The following is a 12684-nucleotide window of genomic DNA, read 5'->3' as shown; positions in this document are numbered from 1 at the left end:
AGCTCATCAGTCATTCAAACTGAGTTTGGATGATAAGACGGCTGTGTCTTCCAGCTTTGTGCCCATTCAGAAAGTTACTACATGAAGTAACCTTAAAACTGTAGATGCACCTCAGCAGGTGGGCTGTGGAGCATCTCGGCCCAAAGCACTTCACCTTATGCTTCCTCTAAACAAGCTAAACGGGCTCTGGTAAAGATTTCATGACAATTGCAAACAAGTGCACAGTCAGACAGACTGTAATATGAAACACTGCTAGGTTAAACTCTTTTCACACGCTTTCATAAACAGCTGCTCTCTTTAAAAAGCACATCCTCTCCCACCAGTGACAATGATAGTGACAGCTATCTGTGTGAGAAGCCTGAGCGGTTACGCCTCTCAGTCTGCGTTTAAAACCCGCTTTACAAAAGAGTCAGGACAGTATGACTCAATCTTTGGGCTGAGCTGGCGTCTGGTGCGATGGATTGGCATCCACCCCTGAGGATGAAGGCGACGCTGCTGATTGTGTTCCTGCTCAAATCTACCAACATCGTCAGGCTACATGGAAGTCCATTAGCAGGTTATAATTCTTACTTTGTTTTTTTGTTTTTCCGTCAGATAAAAGACAATTGTACAGCTGTAAAATGTAAGTGTAAGAGCTTTAAAGCACTAGATGTAACAACACTAACGCAATAACGGCTAGATTAAATGGCTAAATGAGCTTAAGCTCTCAAATGAGGTTCTTCATTATACAATAAAGTGACAAACTATTTACTGTTTTTGTGCATTTCACCCTAGTTGCTAATCTACAACAACCATGATACATCAAAAGCAGCACTTAAATGATGTTTTGAGATGCCTGGATCTATGTCGTTGTACAGGTTGTCCATTATTTTGCTAAGTCCATCTCCTGGTGCTCATGTCAAATTGCCCTTGAGAAAGACACTGAACCCCAAAACGTTGATCAGCCAGCAGCTCAAGTCATGAATTGTGTGCACTCAAAAAGATAGAAAAGTATTATCAAAGTGCAAATCATCATGATTCAGTTGCTTCAAGCAATAGGGATTGTGTAAAAATGCTTTCTGAATAATTCTGAAACTTCCTGTTGGTTCTTCGCTTCTAATTGTTTGCTTTCTTGGCAGAGGCAGAGAAGGTAGCGCAAAGGGGGAAAAAATAGCACTAGTATTAATGCACGTTTGTAAGAGCTGCACTTGACTTGTTGATCTGATACTGACACCTGATCTATGGTTTTAGCTCTCTTTAGATTAGAACATTAATCACACTGCAGATCTCATTGTCTCTCATATAAACACAATTTCAGTGTATATATAGGCCAGTCATGAGTGTTTTAAGCTATTACAATATAATTCTATTCTGGACTGGCTAGCACATGCTTATTCACTAACAGTCTTGAGTTAAACATGGACTTGAAATGTTTCTACTTCATTTTGTTTTGCTCTGTAATCATAACTATCTTTTCTATGGGGTTTCCTAGGAGCGGACTACAATCTTCACTGTGTCAATGATTACCTAACCACCGTCTACTGCTCCCTGAACATCACTCCATCAGAAAACACCTCAAACAGCAACAGCTCCTACTGGCTCATTTTTACAGACTTCGAGTGAGACTCTTTTTACTAACGCATTTAAGAATGATGGGTCACCTTTAACGCCATGCACCTTATTGCTGCTTCTCTTTTTCTCACAGAACGTACAAGTGCATGCTGACACACACCAAAGAGAACTATTTCTGCACATTTACAACATCGCCCGATAATGACGATACGTTTGCAGATTTAGAAGTATACAAAATCTCACTTTGCCACGACCCAAATGAGGAGTCTGAAACCTGTGACGTGCTAGATGAACAGTACCTACCTGTGCACAACAGTAAGCAGCGTAATGATCATCTGTGTTGGCAGGACTCATAAATGTATGAATTATTGTTTTTTAACAGTCACACATCTTCTTATCAGTTAAACCAAACGCACCGTGCTGCCTCTCAGTCAGCCACAGCTCAAGTCACCACCACTTTGGTTGGAAAAGCACTTACGAGAATTATACCAGCTTCACTGCTCTGCCCAACAACCTGGAGTATCAGCTCCATTACTACAAGAGGGGAGAACATAAGGTATGCTTCAGCTAATCAGCAGGAATGACAAAGGGTAAAACTGAATGGTAAAAATCTACAAATGAAAACCTGTTTTTTATGTTGTGAGGTAAAAAAAAACCCCACAGTTTTCCAAATGTAATAATATAAATAAGAATAAAAAATTGAAATCTTCTATACTTTCTGGTAAATATCTAGTTCTAAACTGAGATGTCAAACAGCTGCAGTGTTTTTATCTGCTAGTGCTGTGGGTGTTAGCTCAGTGTGGCGACAGTTTGCGGCAGAAACTGTGAATTTATTCAAGCTGAAGGCATTTTACACCGCTTGTTGATCTGATTCTGTCTCTGTGAGCACAAAGATTCAGGTTATACCTGTTGGCAAGTTGAGGTTTGTATTAAATAGAGCATTGCACGAGTTTTCACACTTCCACAGTTCCTCTACATGCTGGGACTTGCTCGAGTAAAAACTCTAAAAGTGAATTAAAACAGGGCATTTAACCATCTGACACAATCAAACAGAGGTTTTACACATTTTATATGCAAACAGCTCCATCGAGTAGTGCAGTCATGTCAAACACATCTTACAACATTAGGCAGAGTAGTGAAATTCCCCTTTCTGTTGGTGTAAAGTTTAACTGTACGTTTCATCTCGGCGATATCTCAATGTAAGATAAAGAAGTGCAGTTTCAAGTGTTTGTCTCGGTTTTTCTACATGATAAAGAAATGCTGCTGGAGTAAGTGAAAAATCTGTCAGCACGACTACAGAAAAAGTTCTGGTAGTTCATTGCCCAAACTGTCCTGTAATTTTAATAGAACAATTTTGTTATTTCAAATGAAATAAGAAATAATTTAAAGAGAAAAAGAAATGAGAAAAGAAACAGTCGTCTTTATAGTAGTTAGCAGAAAAAACAGGAAAGTGAAGGAAAGTTTCTCTTATTTAATTGCTTATCTGTTACTAACAGCTATAATAATACAATTAAAAGTTCAAAAATTATCCCCTCCTTTACAAGTTCCAAAACCATCTACTGGGCCAGATTTGAGTTTTTGCCGACCGGACTCCAGCACGCAGGGTCTTTTTTTTTTTTTTACACCCTATTTTTCACCCTCTCTTGCATATAAAAGATCTCTGGTTCAAATCTACATTCAGGGTGTTGCATGCTGATGTGCTCCAAATGATGGTCCCTAGGCCTGGATAAATGTGTGTCAGAGATAAATCTGGGAGACAGAAAGCAGCCAAAAATTTTGTCTTCAGTTTTTTTTTTCTTCTATTAAAGTAAAATGTGTCAAAATCTGCTATTAAAAAACTTACACCATTCAAGGCAGACCATAAGTACTGGGACACTTAAGTTTAGTAAATGAATGGGTAAACAGGTCCCTGAATGGGAGCATGTGTTACCAATTTTCGGCCTTTTTCTCTAAATTCTCGGAGTCTTCTTGTATTATGTTCTGTAGATGATCACATATTTAAAGGTTTTACGACTTCTTTTTATTAGGCCGAAATTGTTCCAAAATTTGGGGCATGAAATAATATAAAGGCTAATTTACACCATTGAGGCCTGCTCTCAAAAACTAAACTAGTGTTTAAAGTTAGTTTTGAGAACGTGCAGGGCCAGTAAGGAGCGTGACGTCATGTGGTTGGTAGGTTGCGGCTCGTAGACTTACATTAGTTTATCTAACTAGTGACAGAATCGATACTCTTGGGGAAAATGATGACACTAAACCTGCAAATAAGTTTATAAAGAAGAACAGAACAGGGCATTTCTGTCTTCTGAAAATTAATGGGATGCTTTTATGTTTTATTTCTTTCAGGTAAAAATTCGTGAAATTAGCACACAAAGTACGGGTATTTCTTTGGAAGATCAGAACTTCGAACCAGACACCGAGTATAGTGCTAGAGTACGGTCCATTCCCAATAAGGCTACGTACCAAGGCGAGTGGAGTCACTGGTCTGATGAGGCTCACTGGAGGACTAACCCTGCTGCGGATGGTGAGTCTCAATAAAAAAGAAAGCAGCTAGATTTAGATAAAACAATCATAAGCAGAAATTGATTTCTTGGATTTCTTCTGCTTCAGTATTTTCTATTGTGTTCCCCACACAGGTTTGTCAACGCGCATGTTCATTTCTGAAATGTGTAAGAAGGTGCTCATTCCCATCTGTGGGCTGGTGCTATTCGTCATACTGATCTGCTACGCTCCTGTTAAAAAGTAACATTATATCATGTAAAGCCTCACTTCACAAAACATTAAGTTTCATATAAAGTCATTTTTGTACTATATTGCACTTTCTATGCTCACAGGTGGAAGCAAAATGTATTTATCCCAACTCCGGCTCCCTATTTCCACACCCTGTACAGTGACTGCCAGGGAGATTTCAAGGTAAGTTCAGCTTTTCATGTAAAAAACAGAAAAAAAAGTCCCAAACTTAATGTCATTAGGATGTAACTGACCTTGTGATTGCAGAGCTGGGTGGTTACGCAAGAAAACACAGCAGACACGCTAGAAAAAGAGGAAACGCTTCAGATCGACACCTTGACAAAGTGTGCAGAAGTCCAGGAGGATGACTGTCGTCCACCCCACTTTGACCAGCACGTGATGGAGGGCAGCTCCTACAGCAACATAACTCCTTCGGTCTGTGATACCACTCTCCTGGGCGTCCCGTACGCTGTGAGCACCATGATTCCACTCTCAGCTCAGGGGAGCCCAATGAACAGCCTGGTTCTAGACTCCCAATTAGGGAGTCCTTCTGGAGACTCGGGCTGCTGGCTCTGCAGTGACACGTCCCTAGAAAGGGAGCCTCCCTGGTACTGCAATGAGTACTGCACCCTGAGTGCTTTCCAGCAGTCCAGTTCTATCCTGGCAGAGCACCATGGGAGCTTGTAAAAACAAGTCTTGCCCAACAGGGATCAACTCAAGAAAGCTTGAAAGTTGTCATGAAAAGGAACATTTTTCCACTGGACGGAGTAGTCCACGTTACGATTCAGTAGCTAATAGAACCTGTAGCAGAAATAACTCATTTTATCAGTCCTTCTCGTTGTGGGGTAATTTTGACATGCTCTCCTTTATAATGTTACTTCAGTTTATTGTTAATTCTGCGCATTAAGCTATAAATAGTCCTCTTGAGGGCCCACCACAGGATTTCAATCAGGCTGTGGTCTAAACTTCTGGGCCATTGCGGCACCTTGAATTTTTTTTTCCTTTTTTTACAGATTTTATGTAGCATTTAGTTACATGTTGTCCATGTACTACTTCACTGATGTTTTTATCTTTTATGCACAGTCCAAACCTGTCTGGAAACAGGGTGAAAGTCTTATTTTGTGACTCATCCGTTTTGTTTCTGCATCACTGAAATGCAAGATGAACTTCTGTGTATATTCTGCTCTTAATAAAGAAAATACATTATGTAGAAAGGTTTATTAAGCCAACACATACATGAACAAAGCACCATATAACCTTAAAGTCTGATACAGAAGTAAGCCTACCTGCCTCAGTCACTGTGGCCATTTTTATTTATAGCAAACACTCTGAATAACAAAAAGACAGCCAAGGCAGCAGAATCTATTGTATATTACAGCATGCTGAATAGAAAACCTGGGAAAGAGAATTAGACAGAGCCATCTAGAGACACTAGTGAGATACAACAGTATAAAAGTGCCATTCATTATACAGCAGTTGAAATACTGACAATGAAGTAAGCTAAATTTTACATTAAATTTATGGAAAATAAAGGAGGAAACAAAAAGAAAAAGACCCTGTGAAAGAGCAAAATAAAACAAAACGACATTTTCTTCCTTGAAATATTGATGACAGTCAGCTTGCATGGGAGTTGATGAAACCGGTACCAAGCTGTGTCCCTTGCACGACATAAGACAATTATTGTTTAAAAAGAAATTACCAGGGTGCTGACGCACCCATTCCCTCCCAGCATTATGCGCCAACCGGCAATTAAGAACAAAAAAAACTGATAGGTCAGAGGAGAACGGATGGCACAGAATGTGGAGTTTAAATAGAAGTCTTTAAGCAAGTCCCGATGTGAGAGGAGCACATTCATAGAGAGACTGAGCCGGGAGGTGATTCTTGTTAAACCCATTCCTTCCGTCTTCGCCCTTACGAGGGGGAGAATTTTTTGGCTTGTGCTCGAACTCTTTTTTCATATTCTACTCTGTTTTGGCTGAAAAGACATTAAAAACAAAACAAACAGAAACAACAGTTATTACGACTGCTTACTCAAAACAGGCACAGCATGCTGCTCAAAAAGTAAACATCTTTAATCAGTCAGTGGAAAACCCTAGAAGTTCATGTGTGATACAGGAGTTTTTGAGACCTCTACATCAATGAGATTTCTTTTTAAACCCTTAAACTCCTCTTATGTGTTTTAAATCGTCAGAAGGTTCAATAAAAACTCCTGCTTCAAAAACATTGAATTTTTAGGGTTCAGGTTTTACAGGGTTAAGATCTCATGTGTACTTTAAAATAGGTAGACACTTCACAAGCTTAGTCCCCAGAGACACACCCAATAAATAAATGAATAAATAAATAGTTTCCTGTGCTAGTTATAAACTTAAAATAATATGAGGTGCAATCTGAAAATTCTTATTTAAATTTGGCCTTTGTCCACTCTGCATTCCTGTGTTGCTCTATACTGCTCAGACCGCTTTGACCCCACTGTGGAATTCCCCATTTTGACCACCTGCAGGTGCAAATCTATGACGTGTGCTGGATCATCTCCAGGACAACCTTTAAAAGTTCATTCTCATGAGAAAGTTGTTACAGTGCCAAATCTGGCAAGTGGTGCAGGTGGCTATGATTGTGTTGGCGTAGTTAAAAAACACAACTGACACACATATCAGACCGTGTGCACTAAATGTTCTCCCTCAGATGCCTCGAGACATTAAAGTAGAACTCCGTATTAAGAGTCTGACCCAAGGGGGCAAATTCACTGTGGATGTTGGGTGAAAAACGAGGGGAATGATGAAGCCAGAGAAAAAGTTGTCATCAAGTCTGAGGTTCACTGAGTGGATTTAAAAAAAAAAAAAAAAGAAAAGAAAAAAAAAAGAAGTGAAACACCATATTATAAAAAGCCCTCCAGTGCACACAGAAAAAGTCTGATCCCTCTATATTTCTGCATGAAGATGTACATATTTAAAGATTTGTATGAATGCTATTTTTTTTTTTTTAAGAACCCCGTCTTAGTTATCACTAATAATAATTCTGCTCTTGTGGGCATATAAATTAGTAAATAAACAGCCATGGTCTACATTGCTTTCCTTTCTAAAACCATGTTGGTTTCAAATTCAAGTAAATCTAATCAACAGTTATTTGGTTTAAATAATTATTCATTTATTGTAAAACAAGACCTCCAACTCCCACTTAATTAATAATTTGCCCTAAGATGTCAGTGGCCTTACATTTGTGAATAAATTGCTGGTTTCATGTGAATTAATCGTCACTCACCAGTAGATCGTGTAAGCCTCTGCTTGGGCTGGATCCTGGATATTTGGCTCATTTAGCAGTTCCTGGATACCTAATAAGATCTACAAGATAAAAATGAAACATTTCAGAAATTCACCAGGTTGGGATGCTTCTCTGAAGGCTCCTTAATATCAGTCAACTTAATACTGAGTGCACACACTTTATGCAACACTGCTCGCTCCACATAATAGTCATGATTGACTATTGCTAAACACTGAATACAAATTGTGATGCAAATATTTTAAGCTTATGGTTTGACTCTCGATTTAGCGTTGTGCTTCTCTGCCTCTCAGGCACAATAGAAACAGGCGTACATCACACTTCACTGCCCATCGAGACTCGTCTGCTTTATAAGTGTGTTTGTTAATCTGGAGGACTGTCATGTCGCCAATTTACAGCTGAGCTTTTCTTCCCTTAAAAAATTTAAAAAAAAAAACAATTTGGTGACAAATGTAGCCACTTTGTGTACAATCCTTGGTTAGGAGATAGGCATTCAGTAGACAGGTGTGAGGAGTTACAAAACAAACTTACTGTGTGATTATTTTACATGTAAACGTGGCTTAAAATGACAGCACGGCCACCGTCTGTGCTTCATGACCAACATTATTAAAATATCACCCAGCCTGAAAGCTAAGCGAGGGATTCAAAAGCCTACGCGTCTCGTTTTCCTATCAGCATCAAAAAATTTGACTGATTACCTGATAAACTTAGATAAGGTTCCAGTTTAGAAATGTCATCTTAAAATCAGAAAACATCTGGAACTTTAAGAGACCATGTGAACACACTCACGCTCTTAGGCTTTAAGGTCATTACTGTAGATGAAATTCACTTTACAACACAAACCTGCTTTATTGTGATGGCTGGTCTCCAGTCCTTGTCCTCCTCTAGTATCGATAGGCAAACTGTGCCTGATGGATACACGTTTGGATGGAAGAGTGGAGGCTCAAATTTACCTGAAAGATGGCAAAATGTTAAGTGGGCTTTATGTTTCAGGTATATTATACATACCAAACAAAAGGGGTTAGACTACTAAAGTCACTGCGTGCCCAGACTGAACTGTTCCACTGAAGACAGCAGCGTCTGTTGTTTACACAAACAGTGCCTTTAGGTCATTTTAATTTGACATTCAGACAACGTGGAGCTCGTGCTGCAGGATTAGAGCCGGTGTAAGCCACGGTGCTCTGGCCTTGTGTGGCAGGTAAGTACGGTAGTGTTTTGAGACACACAACAGGAATCTGCTACTTGTTTGTAAGCAGTTTTTTACCATCAATTTACAACAATATCAGGTCTAAAAATCAATCAACTGGCAAAAATCTTGCACAACCCGTTTAAAAGGAACAGCAAATGACGCATGCATGAAAGCATCTATTGGCCGTGACCCTGAATTAACACCAAAATTGCAGCAACATTGTTATATCGCCAAGCTTCCTCAGCTCCAACATGCTTGCTGCACTACTTAAATGGCTTTAATAGCGCTGCCAAATTAAAATAATTAGAAGAGAAAGTCTGTATTTGCTCTGCTGCGTAAAGGTCAAGCAAAGGTTATTCTGGAGTTTTTCCTAAAGAGCAGAATTTTTCATGTAACCCAAAGAGATTAATCACAGCCACTGGAATAAAGACACTTTAACCAGTTTCCACTGCTGTTTATATAATAACAACAAAAACATGAAGCTGCTTAGATTTCTATCATTAAAGTTGAAAACTCGACATTTGTAATTATCCCACAAAGACCAGAAAACAGTCATGTATTCAACCAATCACAGCCGAGGTGTCGAACATCCCCAGCACTGCTAAGCTTCAGTTTGACAGCTTAAACACAGGTTTCCAAAGGATTACTGCACTAACCTTAAATTAAAACCTTTGGCTTTAAATCAGCCTCTTTCTCATTACCATAATAAACTAACATGTCTGAAGAGATTCATCATTCAGTGCTGCCAAATGTTGATGAGAGGAAGCCTTAATTAGCTTTTAAAGACAGTTTACAGATGTGCCGAGTAGGCTGGAGGATGCCCATGAGCCTGCACTTTTCTGTTCCATTTCAAACCATCAAAACTTAAAAAAATAAATAATTAACTTGATCTGACTGTAATACAAATTGTATCTGATAATGCTAAAGGCTCTTGAAAATATGGGAACTCTACTATGCTCCAGGTTTTACTTCCAAATAGATTTCCCAAAGCATCTGCAGGCCAAAATGATAGCTAGTGTATTTGTCATATTTACAGGCTGAATGCACAGCAACTCACATTTTGGAGGTGAAGACGGATAGTCGTCCTTGAACAACATGCGCAGCTTGAACAGGCCTCCTTCCCACGGAGTCTGAGGAGAGACGATCATTAGATCAATTTAGAAACAGAAGGCTACATCACTGACTCTTAAAAGTTACTACTACTACTACTACTGCCAGTCAAACTGTAAAATTATTTTTAAAACTTATCATGGTTCAATTTGTTTTGGGTTGTTTTTGCAGAGCAATTACTCATACAGTATGCTTTACATCCACTACAGTATTCTCATTGTCCTAGAAAGACCATTGAGTCTTTTTTAATTATGTAAAACAAATCTACTCGGCATGCAAACAAATCTATGAAACACATTACCCCCTTTTTGCCAGGAATAGCACATTCCCAATTCATGAGATTCATGGTTCCATCCGGGTTTTTTGTCGGTACCGCAACAAATCCCTGGGAAGAGTAAGAGTTGAAATTTGAAAGTTTGTTAGAAAGCAAACACTTTCTAACCAACACTCAGGCAGGCTTTCATCGCACGGATCTCGTGAGCCAATACTTACAAAAGGATGGTCCTTCCGCCATGCCTTGCGCTCCTGGGCAAGCCGGCTCAATGCAATGCCTGACATGATTTGTGGACTCCTGCAAAGAAAGAGGGTCAGGTTGATTAGAAACCCAAACATCTGGCTGTCCTGTCTTCTGAAACGAATAGCTCTTTAGCTTTCCTTTGTTTTAAAGATAATAACAATAATAAAAAAGAAACAATTTCCTTAGTATTCTAATTCGACATGTTTAAAGTTTTAGGCAGCTAGTCGAAACAATTTAACCTAAATCATACTCTAGAATGACCATTAGCTGCAGCCAAATTTTGAAAAACTGAAAGTTTCCATACTGTAAAGAAACCAAGAGGGCATCCAGTGTTATTACAGAGCAGCATCAGTTCAGGTCCTTTTCCAACTGGTTTAAGTTATGAGCCCCCTCCCTACCCTACTCCAAAAAAAACAAAGTATTGTGATATTAACATTTCTCGTGTGTGAAATCACACGGACACGACGTACAACATTCAACCTGTTTATGGCGCATATTAATTTTGGTACTTTTCTGACTTGCATCGAGTCACATACCCAACCGTGTTGCCAACTAGCGTCGGTGGCAATTAGGATGCTGCATAGGAATGTCTATAAACGCTAAACACTGAAGCTAATGACAACGAGGTAAAGCAACAAAACAATGCTAGTGATTAAAGACCACCGCAATTTATCAGTACGAGACAAACGGACTTCATCATAAACTGATGTTCTAGTATGCAAGCTAAACTGTTTTTATTGGCCTCGGGGCGTGTGTGTGTGTAAAAGTACAGCTTATTTCGACAAGTCTGCGACGCTAAAAGGCTAGCCAAGTTAGCCGGTGGAGATAACCGCTCCAGAGGAAGAAAAAAAAAATTCTACCATTTTCTACCGTTTCCGCGACCAGGGTTTTAAAGCTAAAAAGGGGATCCATGAAGATTTTACTCATTATATGTTTGCTGAACTTCGGCGTGACGTTGCCGTCAACAGACACTTTGACAAACTGACAATCAAAGCTATTTGATTAGCACGCTAGCCGGTTAGCTTCACAAGCTAACTCATGTGCGCCAGAATGGAGCTACATCCCAACAGGCGCTGGCGCTGTTAGCGTCTGACACGGCCTGATGCAGCACAAAACTGCGCAATTGCACTTGATTTCGAAGACAATTTTTGGATGGGAGAAGAACGATCACTTGCTCTCTTCTAACGCATAATAATAGCAACTGCCTTGTAGAAACAGGGGTGTGAGATTTTCCACCGGGATGAACCACATCATTATCTTTTAAAGAATAGGGACAAAGAACGCCAGAGCTAAAATGCGCACATTTATGCATTACCAAACTAGCGAAAATGGCGCAAACTGAAGCGGGTAAAATGTAATAATACACGACAAAAATGAACGTTTCCGCGTTCAGGGTGTACTCCTACCTTTCAGTATGGCTGCACTGGCTCTAGTAATTAAGCGAAATGAATTAATCGTGCTCAAATCCCGTTAAACCTTGTAAAGTTTCCCTCCTGAAAAACCACCCGCTCCGTCTCGAGCCAGAGACAGCGATGCGAAACACTCATCCGTCCTTTACTTCCGTCTTTGCTTAAATACCTCTTGGAAAATCGGACTGCGCATTTCTCTTTCGGGGGTTTAATATTTTGAATGTATTTCTTCACCTGCCCTGGGTTTAGCCGAAAGAGTTTCCCGAACTAGTCGTTTATTAGCTTTCATTTAATTCGAGCAGCCTAGCTGCCGTTGTTAGAGCGCAGTGCGTTAGAAACACTGTTATTTAAGTTTATGTCGATGGGGAAATTCTACCTTTGCGGTTCGTACTCTTCGTTCAAGCGCCGTTTATGTTATCAAAAAAAAAATGACAAAGGTTCAAGTGAAAATATGATACATTATTGCAAAGTATAGAAGATTACCTGGGATTTTTTTTAAACACTTTATAGAAAATACAAATCAAAAATCTTTTCTAATTTCATACCCAAGTAAGCCGCGTGGTCTTAAACCCAGACGGATTTCTCTCTTCTGTAATATATAATCTTTGGGTGCCTTAGACTAAAGCCCATTAAACCTACGACTGTCAACGAGATTAAAATATTTTATGCGCAGTTACCAAAGAGTTAAGATGAGCGATACGTCTAAAAGACCAATTTCGGATAATTTAATTTTAGGTATAAACGAAAACTTTTCCCCCCCGTCGTCTATATTTATACAGGCATATTTTTCGACTACTCAACGACAACTATTCCTTTCGTGACTCGACTCAAGAGGTCGCCATTATCACATATTACGATTTGTTGTCGCCACTTTATCCATTCATTGCTATAGTTTGCAAAAGTTT

General features: G+C 39.4%; 2 protein-coding genes across 4 annotated transcripts; one reads left to right on the top strand and one right to left on the bottom strand.

The window, feature by feature from the left end:
• The first annotated feature begins 334 nt into the window (after positions 1 to 334).
• LOC309712507 (interleukin-21 receptor) lies at positions 335 to 5484 on the top strand. The gene is made up of 8 exons (XM_082543334.1): positions 335 to 556; positions 1472 to 1598; positions 1685 to 1866; positions 1953 to 2107; positions 3895 to 4072; positions 4185 to 4290; positions 4383 to 4461; positions 4546 to 5484. The coding sequence occupies exons 1-8, from the start codon at positions 457 to 459 to the stop codon at positions 4963 to 4965; spliced, it is 1347 nt and encodes a 448-aa protein (XP_082399460.1). The 5' UTR covers positions 335 to 456; the 3' UTR covers positions 4966 to 5484.
• Positions 5482 to 12347, bottom strand: ube2ib (ubiquitin-conjugating enzyme E2Ib). Of its 3 annotated transcripts, none has more exons than XM_082543338.1 (7): positions 12325 to 12347; positions 10346 to 10424; positions 10155 to 10238; positions 9801 to 9873; positions 8398 to 8507; positions 7537 to 7616; positions 5482 to 6253 (listed from the first exon to the last, which is right to left on the bottom strand). In XM_082543338.1, the coding sequence occupies exons 2-7, from the start codon at positions 10409 to 10411 to the stop codon at positions 6190 to 6192; spliced, it is 477 nt and encodes a 158-aa protein (XP_082399464.1). In that variant the 5' UTR covers positions 10412 to 10424; positions 12325 to 12347; the 3' UTR covers positions 5482 to 6189. The 3 variants fall into 3 exon arrangements, with proteins under 3 accessions (XP_082399464.1, XP_082399462.1, XP_082399463.1); XM_082543336.1 differs by lacking the exon at positions 12325 to 12347 and adding an exon at positions 11777 to 11954; XM_082543337.1 differs by lacking the exon at positions 12325 to 12347 and adding an exon at positions 10675 to 10788.
• Positions 12348 to 12684: the final 337 nt, after the last annotated feature.

This window comes from Aulonocara stuartgranti (assembly GCF_965226115.1).
Source record: "Aulonocara stuartgranti genome assembly, chromosome: 8".
Taxonomy (NCBI): domain Eukaryota; kingdom Metazoa; phylum Chordata; class Actinopteri; order Cichliformes; family Cichlidae; genus Aulonocara; species Aulonocara stuartgranti.
The sequence above is the reverse complement of the archived record's forward strand: the minus strand, read 5'-3'. Positions and strand labels throughout refer to the sequence as shown.